The following is a 24,329-nucleotide window of genomic DNA, read 5'->3' as shown; positions in this document are numbered from 1 at the left end:
CTCGTATCTTAAAACAGCAGCTTAGCTACTATTTGCTAAAAGCCCATTATTTAAATGAGCTTTCTGCTGATTAACTAATATTTATTGCAATGATATTTTGTTCTATGTTCTATTTTGTTTTTATATGAAAAAAAAAAAAAAAATCACTTCACGCAATAATTGCTTTTTATTTATTATTGTTTTAAGGAAACCTTGCTTTCAGATTTAGACACAATTAGGCTGATGACATACAGGGCAACGTTTTGAGCAATGTTGCGAATGATCTAAAGCAGTGCTTCCCAAACCTGTCCAGGAGGTTTGGGAAGCACTGATCTAAAGTATACAAATAGAAATTTGAAATTAGGCTCAAAAAAAGTTGCCTGGCAAAATTGCTCAAAAAGTTGTTCCATCAGGTATCATCAGCCTTATGGTGTTGAATGCTAATTAAATCAAGCCCCACCCCATTATTTTCTCGTATCAAATGTGTAGTTTAATTTTGAAATACATATTGTCAGTAAAATGGGTTTGTGATGGTAATTCACCTTGATTTTAAAGCTGAAATGTGTCATTTCTGCACTGTATTGCTGTACTAAAATGTAAATGATTAGTGCACAGGCAAACTTGGATTAGAGGTTTGTTCAAATCACAAACCTGAAAGGAATAGTTCACCCAAAATTCAAATTTGCTCACCCTCAGGCCATCTAATAGATGAGTTTCTTTCTTCATCATATCTGGAGAAATTTAGCATTGCATCACTTGCTCACCAATAGGTCCTCTGCAGTGAATGGGTGCCATCAGAATGAGTTCAAACAGCTGATAAAAACATCACAATAATCCACACCACTCCAGTTCATCAGTTAACATCTTGCGAAGCGAAAAGCTGCATGTTTGTAAGAAACAAATCCGTCATTGAGGCTTTTTAACTTTAACATGTCACTTTTGGCCAAAATAGCCGTCAATAATCCATAATAAAGCTTTCTGGAGTGCTGCTTTGAAACTATTGTATCGTAAAGCACTAGATGAATAAAAGTGACTTAGCAGGCAGAGCGAAACTATGAATAAATTTGACAGGAAAATCTAGTTCAACAAACTAATCTTGTTTCTATATGTCGAGATCAGCCTGCAGAGCTTCATCATATTTAATGGACACCTGTAATTAGCAGCCATTCACCCATGTTCCCTATTGTGAGCGAAAGGTTGTTCTCATTCTATTCTGGTCTCTAGCATTTATCCCTCGACTTGTGTTATGATGGGCTAACTGATATGGACAGCTGGGCAGTTCTGCACCAGTGCTGATCGCTGCCACCGGTGGCTCTCGCTTTCTCTAATATCAGCTAATTACAGTGGTTAATCAGGCTGGTAATGAGTATGGGCACCATGCCATTTCAATCTGACACCAGTGGGAGTGAAGCTCACTTCCCTGCCAAGCTGATGTCAGTTCCTGCCAGCTCCCCAACTGCACTGCCACCTTCAGTCCACCTGGCCTGTGAATAATGAGAGGCCAGCGGACATTAACCTGTGTGCTCCTCTTCCAGATTTCAACTATCTCTAGTTTAACAGGTGCTGGGAGGTGAAATAAAGACGGCTAATAAATATGAGCTTTGGAATTTTTACTGTTATGCTATTAGCAAACCACTAACCCTAAGCATTAAACTTTGGCTTGTAACTTGAATTTAGAGCAACTAAATAGCAGCATCATAGCAATGTGCTATAACTACTGAGAACACATTAGCAACCACATAGCGATCCACTGCAGGGCATTGCTATCCAGATGCTAAGGTGTTCTTATGGGGGGGGGGGGGGGGGGGGGGGGGTGCAGCCACCTTAGCATCTTAGCAACCGCATTAAAAAGGCCACGAGTTTTGTACAGGGAAATATCGCTCAGGTTTTCCTGTTTAGTTTATGGTTTCTTCCTGTTTTATTGTAATCATTATTTCTGTTTTTGGTTGCAAAATGTAGATATCGATAATACATGTATTATTTTTACTTTTTTCACATTTATATATCTGTGTGTGAGTGTAATGAATGTACATACAATAGTCAACCAAAATGCCTATTACCTCATGTCTTGCCGCCGCGAAGCCACAGCGTGAAATAAAGTCCAGTCAAATGTAATTCGTTTGCAAAGGGATGGTTGACAGCATTGCTCAACAAAGCTGGAATTGTAACATCTTGACTTGTAAATAAAATAGCGCCACTATGCGTCCGAAATAAAACTTTGTGTTTACATACTATGTGTGTGTGTGTACTGTGTTATTATGTATATTTAAATACACACACATACATGTATACATTTAAGAAAAATGTATTTATATATAGGCCCTACATAATACAGTATCTCACAGAAGTGAGTACACCCCTCACATTTTTGTAAATATTTTATTATATCTTTTCATGTGACAACACTGAAGAAGGACACTCTGCTACAATGTAAAGTAGTGAGTGTACAGCTTGTATAACAGTGTAAATTTGCTGTCACCTCAAAATAACTCAACACACAGCCATTAATGTCTAAACCGCTGGCCACAAAAGTGAGTTCATCCCTAAATGGTGGCATTTTCTTGAATATTGGTAGGCAAGATGGTTTTGTACCCTTCCAAATTCATTCTGCGACTGTCATTATACATACATCATACACAAGCCATCAGTAAAGTTGAGAGGGCCTGTTCCCATGCCATGACAACATCGTTCGTCTCATATTCATCTTTTAATCATATTTGTAAATGTGTTGACTCCACAGCCAACAGAGCAATTTTGTCTTTACTGTTCCAAAACCTTTGGAGGGCACTGTATATACACACACACACATCTACAATTAATATATAGACTTATATATATATATATATATATACATCTAAAAGTATAATTGTTAATTGAATATGTAATTATATATGTATAATTTTATAGGACATATACATTTTATATGAATATTTATTGATACGATCCATCTGTCCCTCTTCCAAAGCCCCTCTTGATTTCTCCTCAAACCACCAGCATCAAGCACATATAGCATCTCGATCGCCCCTCCTCCTTTACATCCCTCCCTCTCTCTTCCTCTTTTCTGCATCTCCCTCACTCAGGCAGTCAGTCAGAGGAACATCAGCACAGACAGCCGCTCCGACATCCAGCTGTCCGGACGCTGATTCATTTCACCACACACCAGCTCTGGGTGCAAACTCAGAAGGGGTGTTTGGGAAATTGAAAGGCGTCCTACCTGGGCCAACAAGGACTCCATCATTAGAGAGGTACGGCTTCACATATTCTACAGTATAAGGGTGTTTTGTGTTGGAATAGTTTCTCTGTTGTTTACAGGTGGAGTTCTGTGCTGTTTCTAGAGATGGATGCAAACAGCTGGACTTTTTAATGAATACTTCTCCATTGAGTTTGCACATCACTTATTCTTGTTGTAAGAGATTTAGCGTAATGCAGCTTCTTGTCTGTTGCTTCATGGTTTTTCTCGACTAGATCGTTTGATCCAAGGAAATCACTGCATGCGACTCTGTCATAAGCTATAATTTTCTCTCTAAGAGAAAGAAACGTCTAATTTTCTTAATGCATACATGCAAATGAACTGTACTTAGTCAGTGTCAGGGGTTTGGAGAGGTACTGGTCTACATGAAAATGATAAATGAAAATAGCATGCATTCATGAAATTTAAACGATTTAAAACCACTTTATCATTAAAAAATGTGAAGAATATTTGCACTGGACCTTATTATGTGAAATTGATGTGAGAAACACAATTTATTGATTTGGGCTGATATGCATAATATTTATGTACTATGTATAATACTATATAAAAATGTTTTTTATAGTATCAAAAATATGAAGAAAAGAAAAACCCAAACATTTTATATAGTATAGTTTTATGCAAATTGTTGAATTGCATGTCTCTAATAATAATGCCATTTATTTCTGTGTATTTATCAATATAGTTAATACAAATCCAAAGCAAACATATGATTCTTGCCTTCTGCACACTAGCTGACAGCTTTAAAACTAATGTCACAAAAATAAAAAACTCAATATAAAAGCTACTCATTTCTAGATGAGCCTGTTTGCTATGACTGTTTTGCCTTCAGACATCAAATGAGTCAGGAAATTAACATTTTTCAGGAAATTTATCAGCACTTTCCAGCTTCCAAGACACAGAAAAAGTGCTGACGCCAATATGAGGCAAAACACCATTTCTAAAAGCCGTCAGGTTTCCACAGATTAAATATGTTTTATGATGTGACGGGGTAAAGACACCTCGAGAATGCTTCATATGTAGCCTCGTCTGGATTTAACCATCATTAAAAATTGAAGAACAAAGCTGTTGCTCTTTCTGAGTGCATTAACTACATTAACTTTTTATATCGGCTACATTAACAGCCTCATGTGTTGGTTGCCTAATATGTTCAAGTCAATATGAAATCAAATGACACTATTTACTTTCTTAGGAATTCTTAGTCCTGTTGTTAACATTCATCATTAAAGGCTATTCAATAGAATGAAAAGTGCTTGCTCCACCCTTTTAGCCTATGTCATGTGCAGCATGCATGCTATAGCCCAAAATCTGGTATTGTTGTTGCTATAGCAAACGCAACATTTACATTTGCATAATTCTGATGTATAAAGCCTGCTCTAGGCTACTATGGAAGTCAGTTTCTGGCATGGGATCCAATAAATAAATAAAAAGAAAGAAAGACAGACAGAAAGAAATTAATCAAACAAATAAATAATTAAAAAGATAATTTCGACTTTTTAATTCGGACATTTTTCTTGCAATTCTGTGTGTGAGAGAGAGAATTACAAACACCGATTTTTATTCTCAGAATTCCGAGTTTACTATTATTGTTGTTGTTATCATTATTATTTCTTTCTCTTATTCCGGAAACGGCCTTCCATATATGGGCAATCAAATCAATCGACATATCAACATTTAAGTCCCGCCCCCTTTTCATATTGAATGTGTCGTTTAATTTAGAAGTAATCTATATCGTTATGCTATCAAAATAAATGGGGTTGAATGATAATTCGCGTTGATTTTAAAGTGAAAAGTGTTATTTATTCGACCTCTAGATTCATTTGTGTAAGTGCAATCTTTTTTTAAGACAAGAAAATGTCATGGTTGGCTAATTTATTGGTCAAACTACGTATTTCGGAACATTGTTTGAAAAGTGTAAACGTATAACTCTTTTATTCAGTAGCTACATCGCCTCTACATTAAAAGGCAAAAGGATGCACTGATGCTCCACCTGTGGCTCTCTGCGCTCACGCGCGTTCATGCACAATTACGCGCGCGCTCGCCCCTCTCCACCAACACTTCAATACTCTGTCCCACAGCTCCAAGAATGGGAAAATCAGAGAGTCAAATGGATATCATGGAGAAAAGCACTAAACCGAGGAAGCATCGCTGGACTGTAGTGGAGATCGGGCTGTCTGTCATTGTGCTTCTGATGAGCTGCGCTCTGGCTGGACTCACAGTGCTCTACACTTCAGCTCTGAGAGGTGGGGATTTCTGCTGCACATCAGAGGTCTTTTCAATGCTATGCATACAAACCCCTCAAAAGACACAAACATGTTTAAGATCTTTGTAATACATTTAGAAATAACTTGCATTCATTTATTTATAGCCCAGGTGTTGCAGCTTGTGCAGTCTTTCTTTTATAGAAATTGTAATTATATGTAATTATATTGGATTTTATTTTAAATGAATATTGGTGTTTATATATTTTTTATAATGTTGAAATATTTTATTTATTCAGAATTAAAGTGTATGCTATAGAGTTTATATCTCATATATTTGCACATGAATTTAAATATTTAAAACATAAAATTACCCACAAGAATCATCTGATGTATCAAAAGGTTCTCATTGAACACATATTTGATTATATTCTGTAAGCTCTTGCCTTTTCCTCTGTATTTCAGAGCGTTTTAATATAAATGAATCTTCAAAAGGTACAGTATGCTGTGAAGTTGTTCATAAATATCACAGTTTTTGTAGTTTGGCGTATTTTATCGTTCATTTCATTCTGCTGCTTTTTCATCTTTTTGATTTTTTTTCTGCCATAAATCCTATAATCACTCCATATTCTGTACAATATCATATTACTGCACGAGGTATACATTATATAGTTCATATACATTACACAAATGCACTGTCATGTGCTGTTAGCAATTCAAACCAACCAGTGTCATGTTTGCAAAATGTGCCCGTTTTGATGGATAAGAGAAAGATATGACACAATTGTTTCAATAAACTGCATTATATTATTCCAGTTTTCCACTGTTAAGCTGAAACAATAAGCTCTCATGTGCAAATTGAGTGGATTATGTCACATGATCCCAGTCCTGTTTGAGTCAGATATTAACCTCATGCATGTTGTTTATCTCACTGCATCGCAACAGGGCTGAAATATCGATCAAACGCTGACAGCAATGTCTGTACAACCCCACAGTGTGTCACTGCCGGTAAGAACAAATGTCTGAGAGCTTACATTTTATACTACCCCAAAACTTCAACCGAAAACTCTTGATCTGAAATGATTTGTTTTTCCACGACACAGCGGCCCGACTGCTCCAGAACATGGACCCCAGCGTGGAGCCGTGCCAGAACTTCTATCAGTACGCCTGCGGAGGCTGGATAGAGCGTCACGTCATTCCCGAAACCAGCTCACTTCACAGCGTATTCAATATCCTGAGAGACGAGCTGGAGATCGTACTCAAGGGTCAGTTATGTCAACTTCACGCAACCACCATGAGTATTATGGGTTTCTTTTAAACATTGTTATCTGGCTGGTGCTTATTCATTATCGCACAGGAGTTCTGGAGATGGAAAATAAGGAAGACAGAGAGGCCTTCAAGAAAGCCAAAACGCTCTACAGCTCATGCATGAATGAGAGTGAGTAAACAATACTGTGATCTGCATATACTCACTTTGAAATTTCTTCTAAATATCACACGTGATTACAAAGAAATGGCAAGTAACACTGAATTAAACATGAAATTTGTTAGTAGAAAGACTGAGACAGTGTATGGTATGCAAGTATACTATTGATCGATTTGCATGGCATTCTCAAAATTCTACAGATGTACATGTTTGTATATTTTCCTATAAACTTTGAAGATATTTTATTTTTACTGAAAATCAAAGAGTTTTATATTGCATTCTCATTTTTGATTCTGCTACAACTTGGCAATGTTTAAAAGCTCAACTTTTTGAATTAAACATATAATGTTATAATTTAACTCGAAGCTGATAACTCAAACTAAAACTATTATTTAATGCATTATTATTTAACTATATTATTTCATATACTTATATAATACGTTTTTTGTAAGTCAGAACTGTATGTAATTCATTAATATTTAATATTAATGAATTACATACAATTCTGACTTACAAAAAACTGTTTCAATACATAGGCCTATATGAAAATATTTTATTTCTAATTAGTGTGTAATTATGGTTTACTTCTAAACTATATTTAAAACGAATATTAATGAATTATACAAAATAAATTATGTTAGTACTAATAGTATTTATTAGTAGTATTAATAGTACATCGAAACTAAACTAAAACTATTATTTAATGTATTAAAACACATTTTTGTTAACTGAAATAAAGCTGCAATGAAATACATTATTAATATTAGATGAAAAACCAGTGGACGTTGAAGCACTAAAATTAGTAACTGAAAATAACTAAACAAAAAAAGAAACTTGAAAAGTAATATTTAAAAAAACAAACACACAGTTACTAAAAATGACAAAAGAACATAAAAGCTGAAAGCGAATTAAATATATTAATACAACTGTAATAAATAAATAATAATATATAATTATGTACGGAAGTTCTAAGCGGCCATGCATTATTATAATTTTTCTGTCTTGTTTTCTCGTGATTACGATAACGAGTTGTTTTGTCGTTATCACGACTTAATTTTCTCGTGATCTCGACAAAGAAAGTTGTTTTGTGGCTATCTGGACATAACAAAAGTTGTTGATCTCAACGTAAAAAACGTTTTCTCACGACGTAATTGTAGCTATCGTGAGAAAATCAGGGTCACTATATTGTCTTCGACGATAAAGTTGCAGACCCGACAGCCTCTTTCTCAAGTGTCGAACACTTATGTGTAAGTCGTCAATCACTGACAGACACAGAGCTAAAATGGCCGAGTATGAATATGCATGAAAAGTATTCTATCATGGATCAATGTAGTCGGTCACACACACAACACCTTCAATATTTGGGATGGTACTTATACCATTTTTTGATGCTGCGATGATGCTGCTTCTATAGCATTTTCTCATGTCGAATACACAGAGAAAATTAAGTCGTGATAACGACAAAACAACTTTCGTTATGTCGAGATCACGAGAAAATTAAGTCGTGATAACGACAAAACAACTTTCGTTATGTCGAGATCACGAGAAAATTAAGTCGTGATGACGACAAAACAACTTTCGTTATGTCGAGATCACGAGAAAATTAAGTCGTGATAACGACAAAACAACTTTCGTTATGTCGAGATCACGAGAAAATTAAGTCGTGATAACGACAAAACAACTTGCGTTATGTCGAGATCACGAGAAAATTAAGTCGTGATAACGATAAAATAACTTTCGTTATGTCGAGATCACGAGAAAATTAAGTCGTGATAACGACAAAACAACTTTTGTTATGTCGAGATCACGAGAAAATTACGTCGTGATAACGACAAAACAACTTTCGTTATGTCGAGATCACGAGAAAATTAAGTCGTGATAACGACAAAACAACTTTCGTTATGTCGAGATCATGAGAAAATTAAGTCATGATAACGACAAAACAACTTTCGTTATGTCTAGATCATGAGCAAATTAAGTCGTGATAACGACAAAACAACTTTCGTTATGTCGAGATCACGAGAAAATTAAGTCGTGATAACGACAAAACAACTTTCGTTATGTCGAGATCACGAGAAAATTAAGTCGTGATAACGACAAAACAAGACAGAAAAATTATAATAATGCATGGCCGCTTAGAACTTCCGTAATTATGTAATACTTTACTGAAAATGAAGGTCACCTACTAATTTCCCGTTTCTCTCTATGTATTCCCGTCTCTCTCTGCTTCCCCCTGCAGTTCTGATCGAGCAGCGTGACTCGCAGCCTCTCCTCAGACTCATTGACAGTATCGGCGACTGGCCCGTGGCCTCTGAGGTCTGGAACGGCACATCAGGTACTGGAGATAGCAGCGGTCCTCTCTAATTCACTCTCACAGAGAATGGTAGCATCTTGGGCTTATCTAAATGGGATAAATTGAAACGCTCCAGCCGTGCTGTCGCTGGGTGTTGATTAGGAGCTAGACTGATGGAAAAGTCCAGTGGTTTGACAGAGCGGTGGCCATCCCGCTCATCTGTCATGTGTAGGGGGAGATAGAGCCATGTTGAGGAGGGTGAGAGGATGAGAGAGCCACCCACTGTGATGATTGACACTGTGGCTCATTATAGGCCCTGAGAGAGAGCAGAATAATTAAACGAAATAGAAGAAGAGCGCTGAAATACAATCTACATATCCAGACATCAGCCTAGACATACAGCTGACTGATTTATGTGACTGATTTTAGCAATGAACAGGTAATAATTCTGGTTGTGGTGCCATTGGAGACCGTTAACATCTAACTGTCTTATTATGCAAACAACAGGCCGTTTTGATTTCATGGGTAATTTGTAAGATTTACAATTAGTGTTTCTTCCCAGAATTTTGAATAACAAAACTAAAATTAACCACTCATGATATGCAATGCTTTTATTTGGCATAATCTGTGCTTATTAAAGTCAACCAAACAGCTTTCGCTACCCGTTTGACTTCTGTAATGTAATGTGATTCTGGGCCAAACAAGACATTCAACAAGAAAAACAAGATCTGATTTTTTTCATTTTGGAATTAATTGGATCATTATATGGAGAGTGGAGCCAAGTAAAGTCAATTCAGAGTAAACTATAAAGTTTTGATGTATTTTCTGCTTAAACAGGAGGCTGATGAAGGACATATCAAGTGGACTGTCCTTTTCAGTGAAATGAGCAAAAAATGCATTTGTTCTATCATTTTTTATTTTCTTTGTCAAAGAATTACATTGTGCAGGCATACTTATCAATTTCATTGCAATACCATAAGGCTTATGACAGCATATATTTTTGCTTGTTTGGTAAAAATCTTTGAAATACTCAGATCAGCCCATCTGGCACTAATAACCATGTACGTTTTAAGTCACTTAAAAGGGGTCATGAACTTTTTTTATTATTTTGTACTGTTCTCTGAGGTCCACTTATAATGTTATCAAGATTTTACATCATAATTTAGAAGTAATAAGCTATTTTCTGTCCTGTTTTTAACATGCATATAAAATTATCTGTACTAACAGACAAAGCAATAGTAATAATCAAGTAATAAAAACAGTTACTCACACTTGCAATATAGTCCAATATAGTCGGCACAGCATCGTCGTTTAGTTTCAGTCTTTTTGCAAATGCCACATCAAATTGTGCATTGTTTGTAAACGAATCCACGGTAAAAGTGAACAAAGAACAGAGTTCTTACTGATGCGGTCTGGAACTTAATTAAAAATAAAATTAATCCACTCTTTCCTAATGATGGGATCAGAAGGAAGGCAATGTAAAGACTGTGTTTTTCCACAACTTGGCACTGCACAGCACCTTGTTGTCTTCGGAGCCATCTTTATCATCTGGATTCTGCATAAATCTGCATTCGCCTCTCGTTATTTACACTAGATGCATGCATCAGTGGGCGGGGCTAAAGGCAGTGATGTAGAAGCAGACGTTGATCTTCTTCTGTGCATTTAGTTTTTAGATTAACAAGGAAATTTTAAGTCCTGAAACATACAGGTGTCACGCCTGGTTTTGGGGTTTGTTTCATGTCTTTTTATTTTGTAATTTGATTCATGCTGTTAGTGTCATGCTTCCCTTGCCCTCATGCATTTCTGCCTTGTGTATGTGTAATGTTGTGATTGTGAATGTGTGTGTTCTAGTCATGTGTCTTGCTCCTCATTGGTTAATGTCCTGTCATGTGGTTCTCAGTTCTGTTTGCTCATTGGTTGGTTCTTGTCATGTGACCCTTAGTGTTTGCTATAAGTAGCCCTCATGTTGCCATTGTCTCTCGTCGTGTATTGATGTTATAACCTGCTGTCGGTGAGTCTAGTCTAATAACGTCATGCCTGCTACTTCAGCGCCTGCTCACGTCATGTCTGCCAAGCCAGAGCCTGCTCACGTCACGCCGGCCACTCAAGAGCCTTGTCACAAGATGGCCACCATGCCTGAGCTTCATCACAAAATGGCCACCATGCCTGAGCCTCACCACGCTACGGCCATCACGTCAGAACCTCGTCATGTCACGGCTGCTACTCCCGAGTCTCGACCCATCATGACTGCCATGTCAGAGCCTACAGTCAAGATGGCTGCCACACCAGAGCCTTGTCTTGCCATGGCCATCTTGCCAGTACCCTGTCTTGGATTTTTTTTTGGGGGGCTGCTATAGTACCCACGCTCCTGCAGATGCAGAGCTTGGTCCAGGACTGAAAGGACTGATTGCCAGTGTGATGGACCCACCTTTGATGTCGGTGCGCTCGGCTGGCATCCCACAGGACTCTACACTTTCAAGCCTCACAGCCTCAACACACTCAAGCCCAGCAGGCATCCCACTGTCTACTGTGCTGATCGTGATGGCGGTGGCTATTTTGAGTGTGTGGGCTGCACACTGCACTCCTGAGGCCTCTTCTGTCAACGAGGCTGCTCCAGAGGTCCTTCCTGTCCATGAGTCTGCTCCAGAGGACTCTCCTGTCCATGAGTCTACTCCAGAGGACTCTCCTGTCCATGAGTCTGCTCCAGAGGACTCTCCTGTCCATGAGTCTGCTCCAGAGGACTCTCCTGTCCATGAGTTATTAGACGTTATCTGCTCCAGAGGACTCTCCTGTCCATGAGTCTGCTCCAGAGGCCTTTCCCATCCACGAGTCTGCTCCAGAGGCCTCTCCCGTCCACAAGTCTGCTCCAGAGGCCTCCCCTGTCCACAAATCGGCCTTAGAGGCCTCTACTGTCTACAAATCGGCCTCAGAAGCCTCTCCCGTCCATGAATCTGCTCCAGTGCCTCTAGAGGTGGCAGCATCCGCTGAAGAACCTCTAGAGGTGGCGGGTTCCGCTGCAGAACCTCCCAAGGCGGTGGTGCCCACTCATAAACTCACTGCCTGTCCTGTCACGGCCATGAAGGCCATTCATAAACTCATTGTCTGCCTTGTCTCTTCCTTGGAGGCCGTTCACGAACTCACAGACTGTCCTGTCACGGCCAATGAGGCCATTCAAGAACCTGCTCTGCTCTATGTGGTCTAATAAGTGGTCTATCCATGTCTCTGCTCCACCCTGCCTCCCTGCTTTGCTGGCACCGCCATGGCTCCATGCTCTTCCTGCACCACCGGCTCTGACCTGGTGGTCTCCTGGTCCACTGCTCTATGGTCTGCCACTGCTCCATGGCCCAGGCCCTCCACTGTTCCACAGTCTGCCATTGCTCCATGGTCCAGGTCCTCCAGTGCTTTACTGTCTGCCACTGCTCCACGGCCCAGGTTCTCCAGTGTTTCACTGCCTGCCATCGTTCCACGGTCCACGTCATGACTCAGGTCCGCTCTCCATCCCTCCCCCTGTTCCGCCTCCGCTCACCACAATCCTGGACTTGGTGGGGTTTGTGTTTCATTTGGGCGTCTGGAGATGCCCTTAGAGGGGGGGATATGTCACGCCTGGTTTTGGGGTTTGTTTCATGTTCTTGTTTTCATGTCTTTTATTTTGCAATTTGATTCATGCTGTTAGTGTCATGCTTCCCTTGCCCTCATGTATTTTTACCTTGTGTATGTGTCATGTTGTGATTGGTTGTTCTTCCTCATTGGTTATTGTCCTGTCATGTGATTCTCAGTTCTGTTTGCTCATTGATTGGTTCTTGTCATGTGACCCTTAGTGTTTGCTTTAAGTAGCCCTCATATTGCCATTGTCTCTCGTCGTGTATTGATATTGTCACCTTCTGTCGGTGAGTCTAGTCTGTTCATGCCAAGTCAAGTCTCTGTTTGGATTATGTTTGGATTTTGGATTACTTTTGTAAATAAAGCTGCACTTGGGTTCTCACTACACTCACCTCTAGTGGACTATTTGTTACATCAGGGTGCCTGATCTTATCTGCCTTTTATTTTTAAAAGTTGTTTCCAATTTGACATGGTATCTTATATGGTATCTTAGATACTGTAAAATATGCAGAAAAAGCAGTGCCTGGTTAAATATGTTCATCTAGCGCATATACTGTAAATAAAAAAAACACTTACTATTTTGAAATAATGATTCAGTAATGTTGAGCTTCCAGTTCGTTACAAAAAGAAAAACTGAACATATTAAACAAGTATCTGAACAGAGTTTTTGGGATACATATAGCCTCAAAGCGAACAAACATGGACTAAAACCACAAAACTTTGATCTCACAGAGCAAATGTGGAGCCTGGAGGATACCCTGGCTGTTCTGAACGCTCGGTACAATAAGAAGGCTGTGCTTGAGATGTTTGTGTGGCCAGATGATCGCGACTCCAGCCGCTACATTATTCATGTAAGTTATTGAATATACTGTATAGTTAACTCTTATGTATGAATAACAAAAACACCATACTATTTTAATATTTTCGGACATGTATGATGGTAATTCCATGTTTTCTGGACATTTACTACCTAGCTAACAGGGAACATTAACAGAACTGTGGCTAACATTCTGGCAAAGTTGAACAAATGTTCTCCAATAGCTTATTAATAGAATGTCCCAAACCCGTAAGACCTTCATTCATCTTTGGAACACAAGTAAAGATATATTTTTTTTTTGTCAGTTCAATTAGTTTTAGTGGCACATCACCGTTAAAACACACAGACCTAACTGCAATTTATTTGATATCTATCAATCTAATAGCCCCTGATTAAAATGGCATTTTAGCATGAGCTAATAAAACACAGTGTGATTTTTCATTGGTTTAATTATGAATGTTGCACTATTGGATGATCTCATGCATACCGTATACTACAAGTGATTCAGATAAGAAACTGATTTTGTCATTAAACTACATTGATTTGTTGTCACAGGTTGACCAGCCAGCACTAGGAATGCCTTCAAGAGATTATTACCTAAGCGATGGGAATTATAAGAAGGTACATTGTGTCATTTTGCAAAATGCATTCTGTCCTTAAATGCTATAGTGTTATAATAATCAGCAACTCCATGGTCATGTATCTCTGGTCAGGTGCGCGAGGCGTACCTGGAGTTCATGGTCTCCATAGCAAGGATTGCACGAGAAGACAGGAACCTGACCCAAGATGAAGAACATGTGTGGGAGGACATGACTCAAGTGCTGGAGCTGGAGACAGACATTGCGAACGTGAGTTGAACTGATGGTATAACACAACAACCAGATTGTTAGTGATACTGTGAATATCACATGAGTGTCTGCTCTGTGCTTCAACAGGCCACCTCACCTGCAGAAGAGCGCAATGACATCACCGTGCTCTACAACAAAATGACACTGAGAGAAGTGCAGCAAGCTTTCAACCTCAATGTAAGTGTGGAAAAGCTTTAGGTTTTTCAAAGGAAGATTTTTACTTTTACACTTCATCCCCCTCTGTCTATAGCGTAGTCAATAAAAACAACAGAAAAGCTGGTAGATATACACTATTTTGAGGTCTTGATAAGATTTTTTGGTAACACTTTACAATAAGGTCCCATTAGTTAATGTTAGTTAATATATAGTAACTAACATGAACAAACAATGAACATTTATTACAGTACTTATTCATCTTTGTTAATATTACTCAATGAAAATACAGTCGTTGTTATTCCATGTCAATTTACAGTGCATTAACTAATGTTAACAAACACATCTTTGGATTTTAATAAAGCATTAGTAAATGTCAAAATTAACATTAACCAAGATTAACTAAATAATGCTGTAGAAATATTGTTCATTCTTATTTCATGTTAATTAAAGTAGTTAACTAATTTTAACTTATGAAACCTTGTTGCAAAGTGTTACAGATTTCTTAAAATGTAAAAAAAAAAGAGAAGCATGCCAAGGCTGCATTTATTTTATATAAAACACAGCAAAAGCAACAACATTATGAAATATTATTTTAATTTAAAATAACTGTTTTCTATTTGAATATATGTTAAAATGTGATGATGCAAAGCTGAATTTTCAGCATCATTACTCCTTCAGTGTCACATGATCCTTCAGAAATCATTCTAATATGCTGCATTTGCTGCTTAATAAACATTTTCTGTTATTATAAATGTTGAAATCAGTTGTGGTGCTTCATATTTTTGTGGAAACCATGATGCATTTATTTTAAGATTCTTACATTAATAGAAAGTTCAGCGGAACAGTATTTATTTGAAATAGAAATATTAAAATTGTCTTTACTGTCATTTCTGATCAATTTAATGCATCCTTGCTACATAAAAACTATGGCTGTCAATAGAACAGAATAACTGAGATTAATGTCATGATTTCATACCAGTCTTTAGAAACCAGAATGAAAAAGTACTGTCAAATTCAGACATAATATTATAGTCGGTTTATTTTTTGGACCATTTTTCTCCCATTGTTTCCCACAAGGATGTTGATCCTGGAAAACATCCTACTTGTCCAAATTATGGTCACTGACTGTTGTAACAACTGTTTTTCTTTTGTTTTGTTTTTTCAGCTTTTAGAGTACACATTCTTCTTTTGTATCTCTTTCTGAATTTCAGGGCTTTAACTGGACGCGCTACATCCAGGGTATCATGTCCAGCGTGTCAGTCACGGTGCAACCAGATGAACCCATAGTTGTGTACTGCTCACCTTACCTGGAGAAGCTCAGTGATGTTCTTTCCAAACACAGTCACAGGTGATGTTTTACATTCACGGCTGATTGACTCATGAAAAATGTCAATTATGGTCATCCAGAAGAAATAAATATTGCCCAGAGGTTACTCTTTCAGTTATTTGAAAGTACTTTCATCTAATATTACATGTTTATCCATGTATCCCTTACTAAACTTTAATATATATGAAGATACTTTTATTCAAAGCAACTTACATTGCATTCAAGCTATTATAGTATTTATTAAAATATTAAATTTATTTAAATTTTTATATTTCATAGCTTTTTCATTTTAGTTTAAGTTTGAGTCATTTTATTATTTATTTGTTGTTTTATTAGTTTTTCTATATTTCTATTCAGCTTTAAATAATTTTTATTTCAGTTTTTGTTTGAATAATTTGTTAAACTTAGTAGCATTTCAAATTTGAACTCTAATATTAAATGGTCTGCCCACGAGTGATCTCCGCAGGACTCTGCAGAACTATCTGGCGTGGATGCTCATCATGGAGAGGGTCAGCAGTATGAGCCGGCGCTTCAAAGACGTGAGAGCGCACTACAGAAAGGTCAGTCTCGCTCTGAACGCACGCAAACAGAGGACAGCTCTCGTGGCATTTAACACCGCTCTTAAACTCTTTTGGTGATCCGCTACTGTTTTAGTCCACTAGGTTACATAAGACAGGGGACCTCAACCTTGTTTTGGACCCGTTGTGTGTGTTCTCTCAGGCTTTGCATGGCACTACGGTAGAGGAGGCGAGGTGGAGAGACTGTGTCCGTTATGTCCAGGGAAACATGGAGAATGCCGTCGGGGCCCTGTATGTCCGGGAAACCTTCTCTGGAAACAGCAAACGCATGGTAAAACCAAAAACACACACCACCAGACATAACAGGAACATCCTCCTGCAATGCTTTACGTAACCAGCTCTTATCAGATTGACATGGATTGTTCTGATGATGGTTTCAGTGATTTGACAGAAAGTCATCTCAGTTTAAGACAGAATGAATGATTTTATATACACTACCAGTCAAAGGTTTTTGAACAGTATAAGATTTTTTTTGCTCACCAAGCCTGCATTTATTTAATCCAAAGTACAGCAAAAAAACAGTACAATTCTGAAATATTTTTACTATTTAAAATAAGTTTTCTATTTGAATTTTTATTCTTTTATTCTTTCATAAAAAAATAAAAAACTCTGCTACGTGTACTGCGTTAGGCTAACCGAGACTTGTCATAGCACCTGCATGTTGTTGCTCTTTTTTTCGGTTTTGATTGCTTCCATTGTCCTCATTTGTAAGTCGCTTTGGATAAAAGCGTCTGCTGAATGACTAAATGTACATTTATTCCCTTATCCTATAGTAAATCATTAGTGCTATTAATCGATTACAATTTTAATCAGATTAATTGCATGATATACCAACAGGTGAACAGCTATTTCATAAATGGTATGAAAAGGGTTGTTGACTTTTAATGTGTATGCACTGTTGTTCAGGTGCGTGAACTGATCAGAAAGATTCAGGAAGCTTATGTGGAAACGCTGGAAGAACTGAGCTGGATGGACGAACAGTCCAAGGAGAAGGCCAGAGAGAAGGTGAGATGCTGTTAATAGCAACAACTCCTAATGAAGAGCTTTTATTTCTGGAGTTTAATCCCTATTTCCATACTTTTTTTTGTCAGCCAAACATCTTTGACCTAAAATATTTACTTGAAGTATTCATATTTTAATACTTTAAATTCATAATTTCATGGTTCTCTGATGTTGGTTAATGGACGCAGGTAATATACATTTTTAATCATTTGTTCTTGATCCCTTAATAAATTACTTTTTTTTTAGGATTTTGTTTTAATTTTTTACTTGAAGTACCCTCTGAATATTTTATATTCACATTTTCATGTTTCATGACATGCAGTTAAACAAATATTTTTGTTATTTAAATATATATATATTATTCACAATTAATGTTGTTATGCATACAAATGTTCTCTTATTTTATTATCATTATAAACTGGGTTTCATCTTTGAGCTTATTTTGAATGAATGAATGCATATTTATTTGTTATTATTATTATTTTCATTTATTATCCACAATCGGAGTTGTTCTCGCTTTCTAAACTCCTGTTTTCCATGATGTTTTGCAGGCCATGGCGATATCGGAACAGATCGGTTATCCCGACCACATCCTTGAGGAGGAAAATATGAAATTGGACGAGGAATACACACACGTATGGAAACTCAGAGAACCCTGGCCTCTAAAGGAATTAGCATCCAAAGCAACTAAAATCTCACTCGCATAAATTCAAGAATGATGGCAGCTCAGACAGAAATACATCCATGTGATATTATCTGTCTCTCTCTGTCTGCTCAGCTGAATTTCAGTGAGGAGAACTACTTTGAGAACATTCTGGAAAACCTGGCGGCTTCAGCCCAGAAAGGTCATAAGAAGCTGAGGGAGCCCGTGGATCCTGACATGTACGAAGCATAAATACCTTTTTTTCTTTCGTGACCCGTCACTGTGTCATGTTTTTCTCCTTGTCTCTGTTTTAGGTGGATTATTGGTGCAGCTGTGGTCAACGCTTTCTATTCACACAACAGAAACCAGATTGGTAAGATCACAGCCATATACTAAGAAACAATATTCTATTGTATAATATAATATAGAGTATTATGTAATATATAATAAGAAATTAATAATATATTGTAAAAATTAAATAAATAACAAACATAAAAATGTGTTTAACTCTCACAGTAGAAACCAGATTGGCAAGTTCACAGCCATATACAGTAAGAAATAATATTCTATTATATAATATAGTACAATATTATGGAACAATCAATTAGTAATACATTAAAAAAAAAAAAAAAACATAAAAACACATTGCACTTACACAACAGAAACCAGACCATATAGTTAGAAATAATATTCTATAATATAGAGTAATAAATTAAAAATAAATGTATAATTTAATAAATAAAAGAAAATAAAAAAATTAGTATACTTGCACAACAGGAACCAGACTGGTAAATTCACAGCCATATAGTCACAAAGAATAGAATAGAATAGAATAATAAAGAAAAAATAAATGTATAATTTAATAAATTAAAAAACTGTACTTGTACAACAGAAACCAGACTGATAAATTCATGGCCATATAGTCATAAATAATATAATATAATATAATATAATATAATGACAATGTTAATGTATTTAGTCTTGGCGGAATAGATCAATACATGAATCACCTCATAGCAGATCTATACAGGTGGAGCTGGGGAAGGTGGAGGGTTTCTGAAGTGTGCTGCCAAACTGCTACAGTAAACGAAAGCCAGGTATTTGAATATTGAGCAGTAAGCTCATTGGTTACTGATACAGGAGAAGATCAGTCACCTGAGCCATATCATTAGGTCAGATTGAGTTGGACCTATCGGACTGCGCCAACTTGCCAGAACTCTGTATATAATATAATATAGAATAATAAATGAAAAATAAATTAAAAAATACAAATGCATTGTACTTGCACAACAGAAACCAGGTAAGTTCACGGCCATATAGTCAGAAATAATATTCTATTCTATATTCTATAATATAAATAATTTTCTTTAATCGATTTACCACAATGTAGTCAAAAAAAAACAAAAAAACATTGCACATTTACTTGATAATTAAGACTTAATTTATCATAAAAAAACAACAAAATGCCTAAACACACACCATTACAGCTCCACATGAGAAATCCAGTCAATCTACAGGTCCAGCAGCGAGACCAACACAGAGCGGTCTAGTCCAGCACTGAGATTTACGGTTGAGTAAACAGATATTTCCAGCAGAGCAGGCCACAACCGCACACTAAAATAAGCAGCGTTGTCCAAATGTGGGTCTTCTGTGAAGTATTTGCTCTGGTCAGATTTCTCCTAAGCTGTTGAGGGCTCTCAGTATAAATGCTTTCTCAGCCCATTGTCATAATGGCTCTAATGCCTGTAGTGCTTTTCTCTTGTAGATTAAACAAAGCTAGTTTCAGGCTCCACTGCCCACAAGCTTGTGCTTCCAGAGATGGGCTGTGGACGCTGAACACACGCTATTCAGACTGCGTTAATACAGAGATTACAAAAGCCAAGTGATTATGCAGATTTTCAGCGGGAGAAATTTCCACATAATTACTCTTAGATTGCACATTTCAATGTTCCTGGACAATCTGGGAAACACTTCAAGCTGAATTGCCATTTGAGAGACAAGAGCGGCAGCTGTAACTGCTATAGCTGGAGGAAGCAACACAGCAGAGATGTTTCTGTTCTTCTAATACAGCTTCTGCTATCTAGTATACACCATTACATTCACATTACTGAGCGTTTCTTCAAGTATGGGTGCTTTGGGTCTTGTGGAGACTCTTTAAAAAGTCCCTTTCACACTGTTTTTAGTATCTAGTAAAAAGTAATATATTTAAAATACATTTCATACTAAGTATAGTTCAAATCTGATATTTCGCTCAAGATTTATTTGGAGTATACTTGTGCACAATGCACATTTCTTAATATTAAGCCTAAAATGTGTTTTAAAGTCTATGTTGATAAGGATTGTATGATCTCTGAATAATATCAGTATTTAAATGCAAGATATTTAAAGTGTACCTGAGGTATACTTGCAAATTTAGTTTACTTTAGCACAATCAAATATACTTCAGTATATCTTTAGCTGGACTTCAGCACTACTTCCACATTATTAAAATGCTTTAATTATAAAATTAGTTTCCAATTTAGCAGGCTTTAAGAATTGGCTTCATTAAAGGCTGGGAAAAGTATTTCAAAGGATGAGACCAAGAGTCTGGTGGTGTCTATGGGTCACAGACTCACTGCTGTGATTGTGCTCAAGGGATCTGCAACTAAATAATAGCTTTTAATCTTTTATATCTGCCTATGTTCAACTGTCCCAATACTTATGCTCACATCAATGAGTGGGATGAACTCTAAAAGTGCTGTTCTTTTTATTTGGTAAAACATATATTTGTTGAAACGGCTAATAATAAAATGTGACATTCTGTAGTTTTGTCTCATATTCATCTTTTAATCATATTTGTAAATGTCTTGACTCCACAGCCAACAGAGCAATTTTGTCTTTACTGTTGCAATACATATGGAGGACACTGTGTGTATATATATATATATATATATATATATATATATACATGCATATATAAACTGTCATACTTTTTAAAATCATATATATTTTGAAAGACTGACAAGGGTAAATATAGTCTTGATAAAAAAGTTTCCAGCAGTTTTAACGTGACCTTCATAAACGTTCCAAGAAAAAGCTGAAATCTGTTAATTTTTATGAAAACTCTGACATAAAAGTGTCTAAAGTTAACACTCTGTTCCTATTAAAATGAGTTGCCTTCTCTTGTGACTCGTTTAGTATCTCGAAAATGCATTTCCTGGTCAATTACCCAGGCATTATGCTGAATTTCATCTCTTTCTATGCATCCATCTTTCTTTTAGTGTTTCCTGCTGGCATCCTCCAGCCTCCGTTCTTCAGTGAAAAACAGCTGCAAGCTCTAAACTTTGGTGGAATTGGCATGGTTATAGGACATGAAATCACTCATGGATTTGATGATCATGGTAATATGCATTTTATCTGATGTATTGTACCAATTATCAGTTAGCTGTGGATGAATAAACAATGTGGATTTGTTGATGATCCTGTTTATGTGTGATGTATTAAACTCCATGCTAAAGAAGGGGTTTTAAATATCACAGATAAATTGTTCTCCATTGGACCAAACCACCACGCGAAAGAGCAACCACAACGCTTGTCTGTTTAAAATATGACCGTGTTCCAAAAAATGCAATATTTATTTTCACAGGTCGTAATTTTGACAAGGATGGGAACATGTACAACTGGTGGAGCAACTACTCTGCCGAGCGCTTTGAGGATCAATCTAAATGCATGGTGGAACAGTACGGCAAATTTAGCTGGAAACTCGCCGGAAGCCAAAATGTAAGTTGAACTTCACTTAGAAGGATGGAAAGAATCTGTATATGAACTTTTAATGAGCAAATAACACATACATGGTTTATACTTACAGTACTTGTAGTATGTGCATGCTTTGGGTCCAGATCTAAGCATATCCACTGCCAAAACAACAAACTTAAATTAGATCTCAGTTGGTTCTTCATGGCAAAAGTAAATGGACACTTTTGCAGATAAAAAAAAAATTGTAAACAGAATTCAATATAGAAACAAACATTAAAAGTAAAAAGTGAATTTAATGCAAATTTCTCACCACAAAAATGAGTGGGTTTTAAAATGAGACAGAAATGTTTACATTTACATTAAGAGGTTTAACTTTTTACAAATATTGAAAATTAATCCAGTTATTTGGTAAAGTCATTTTCGCTTACTCTGGCATTTTTTGCTAAGTTTATTGATTTTTGTGTAAATAAGGTAATGTATTCACCGCATTCCCTGAAAACAAGTATGATCTGCTTCTTTTAAGGATATTTAAATATTTTTACTGACTTTTATAAGACATGCCAGCAATGTCTCAAACAACATCAAAGTCTGTCATTTCTTCCAAAATAATATATGCATTCACTGTAAAAAACAAAAAAACATTTTTCTTACTTGGTATATATACTTGTTATATATAAAATAAATTTTTTTTGTAATTATTATTTTTTTTATTATTATTTTTTATTTTTTTTACCAAGAATTAAGCTACTTTACTTCAAAAGCAAAATGACTTAAGATATTAAATCTTGTTTTTTTTAAAAAAATGTATCAATTTTGTATCAAAATATCTGCTAATGGGGTAAGAAAAATAATCTTATTTCAAAGGGAAAACAAGATATTTTTTCTTGTTTTAAGCAAAAATTGACAAAATTTCTTAAGTTGCTTCTTGATGAAATATATCTTGATTCAAGAATGTTTTGGTATTTATACTTAAAAGAAAAATCAAATGTTTTTTTACAGTTGTTTTTACATTTTATAGCTTAGTCTGTAAACAAATCTTTTTTCATTCCTCCTTCATATCAAAATAAAGCTGAAATAAAAGAAAATCATTTCTAATCTTTTTAAGTTGTACTAAAATTGCTAAAAACTACAACAAAATAAAAAGCAAAAACCTAAAAGTAAATATAAAAAACGGATACAAATAAAGTACAATAACAAAATTACTAAAAAATAAACTGAAATTAGAATTAAACTAAATGAACACTGAACATATAACATTAAACGCTGACCTAAAATATTGATTAAAAACTGTATTATATAAATAACACTGAACATTGTTACACTGATGTTGTTGCAGATCAGTGGCATCACAACATTAGGAGAAAATATTGCTGACAACGGTGGAGTCCGTCAAGCATATAAGGTATGTAACATTAATTCCCTTTAAACAACTACATAGTAACCCAGTGAAAACTGCTCACAACATCTTAAAAACCACATAGACAACAACTCACATTTTCATCAGAACTGGTAAAAATGTGTTGATGTGTGTGATATTAGGCGTATATGAAGTGGGTGGAGAGGGAAGGCGAGGAGCCCCGTCTTCCTGGACTGGATATGGATCACAAACAGCTCTTCTTTCTAAACTTTGCCCAGGTATGTGACCATGAATGACATGCACTTTAGGACGCCTGCATGTGGTCACCTTGATGCCCATGCAACGTCAGTCTCGCAACGAGCGAATCAAATTAAACTGACACTGCTTAAAAAGATACAGGTGCCGCTTAACCTCTGGAAAATACATTAGGCTCTCTAATATGTGCTTAAGGCATGAAATCAGTGATTGAATAATGGCAACCAATGGGATGAGTGCTGCTTTAAAGGACTTGGATTTGAAATGTCATTATTTGTTCTGCACATGCCATTCAAGCATAAAATGAGCGTTAGGTCAGAAATAATCCATGATGTGCTCAGCTGGTATGATATGATTGTGTTATTTTTACTGAATATAAAATGTCTCATGCTTTCTGTAGGTCTGGTGTGGTGCCTGTCGCCCAGAGTACGCCATCCAGTCCATCAAAACAGACCCACACAGCCCTCTGGAATACAGGCAAGACCTTTCTGGAAGATTTGTGAGAAAAGCATTGAAGTCACACTTAAAAATGTCAGTGCAGTAGATAACATATAGTTGGCAGCACAACACAAGTAGGATAAGCAAAAATGAATTCTTGAAACTTACAAATTTTAAAACTCAAAATGTATATAATTTAAACTACTGTTTAAAAGTTTGGTGTCTATAAGATTTTTAAAACGATTTTATGCATTCAGTAAAAACAGCAATATTGTAAAAAAAAAAAAAAAAAAAAAAACATTTTAAAATGCTGCAAAGCTGATTTTTTTGATGAGTTCAATGCATCCTTGCTGAATAAAAGTATTAATTTCTTAAAAAAAAAACAATTATACAAATGTATCTCATACATAGGAAGCAACTGAAT

General features: G+C 36.3%; 1 protein-coding gene across 1 annotated transcript in view; it reads left to right on the top strand.

Annotated features, from left to right (window-relative positions):
• The first annotated feature begins 3,061 nt into the window (after positions 1 to 3,061).
• LOC306857149 (membrane metallo-endopeptidase-like 1) overlaps positions 3,062 to 24,329 on the top strand; it is a 25,609-nt gene continuing 4,341 nt past the window's right edge. The window contains exons 1-22 of the mRNA XM_079396887.1: positions 3,062 to 3,224; positions 5,308 to 5,472; positions 6,376 to 6,438; positions 6,534 to 6,695; positions 6,788 to 6,868; positions 9,096 to 9,191; positions 13,482 to 13,600; positions 14,122 to 14,187; positions 14,280 to 14,414; positions 14,502 to 14,591; positions 15,782 to 15,918; positions 16,364 to 16,457; positions 16,618 to 16,746; positions 17,382 to 17,480; positions 18,029 to 18,112; positions 18,256 to 18,359; positions 18,435 to 18,493; positions 21,381 to 21,500; positions 21,746 to 21,879; positions 23,192 to 23,257; positions 23,395 to 23,490; positions 23,868 to 23,944. Of these exons, the coding sequence (XP_079253013.1) occupies positions 5,316 to 5,472; positions 6,376 to 6,438; positions 6,534 to 6,695; positions 6,788 to 6,868; positions 9,096 to 9,191; positions 13,482 to 13,600; positions 14,122 to 14,187; positions 14,280 to 14,414; positions 14,502 to 14,591; positions 15,782 to 15,918; positions 16,364 to 16,457; positions 16,618 to 16,746; positions 17,382 to 17,480; positions 18,029 to 18,112; positions 18,256 to 18,359; positions 18,435 to 18,493; positions 21,381 to 21,500; positions 21,746 to 21,879; positions 23,192 to 23,257; positions 23,395 to 23,490; positions 23,868 to 23,944 (2,168 nt within the window). The 5' untranslated portion in view covers positions 3,062 to 3,224; positions 5,308 to 5,315. The remainder of the gene's footprint in view (positions 3,225 to 5,307; positions 5,473 to 6,375; positions 6,439 to 6,533; positions 6,696 to 6,787; positions 6,869 to 9,095; positions 9,192 to 13,481; positions 13,601 to 14,121; positions 14,188 to 14,279; positions 14,415 to 14,501; positions 14,592 to 15,781; positions 15,919 to 16,363; positions 16,458 to 16,617; positions 16,747 to 17,381; positions 17,481 to 18,028; positions 18,113 to 18,255; positions 18,360 to 18,434; positions 18,494 to 21,380; positions 21,501 to 21,745; positions 21,880 to 23,191; positions 23,258 to 23,394; positions 23,491 to 23,867; positions 23,945 to 24,329) is intronic.

The sequence above is a fragment of the Barbus barbus genome (assembly GCF_936440315.1).
Source record: "Barbus barbus genome assembly, chromosome: 37".
Classification (NCBI taxonomy): Eukaryota; Metazoa; Chordata; class Actinopteri; order Cypriniformes; family Cyprinidae; genus Barbus; species Barbus barbus.
The sequence above is the reverse complement of the archived record's forward strand: the minus strand, read 5'-3'. Positions and strand labels throughout refer to the sequence as shown.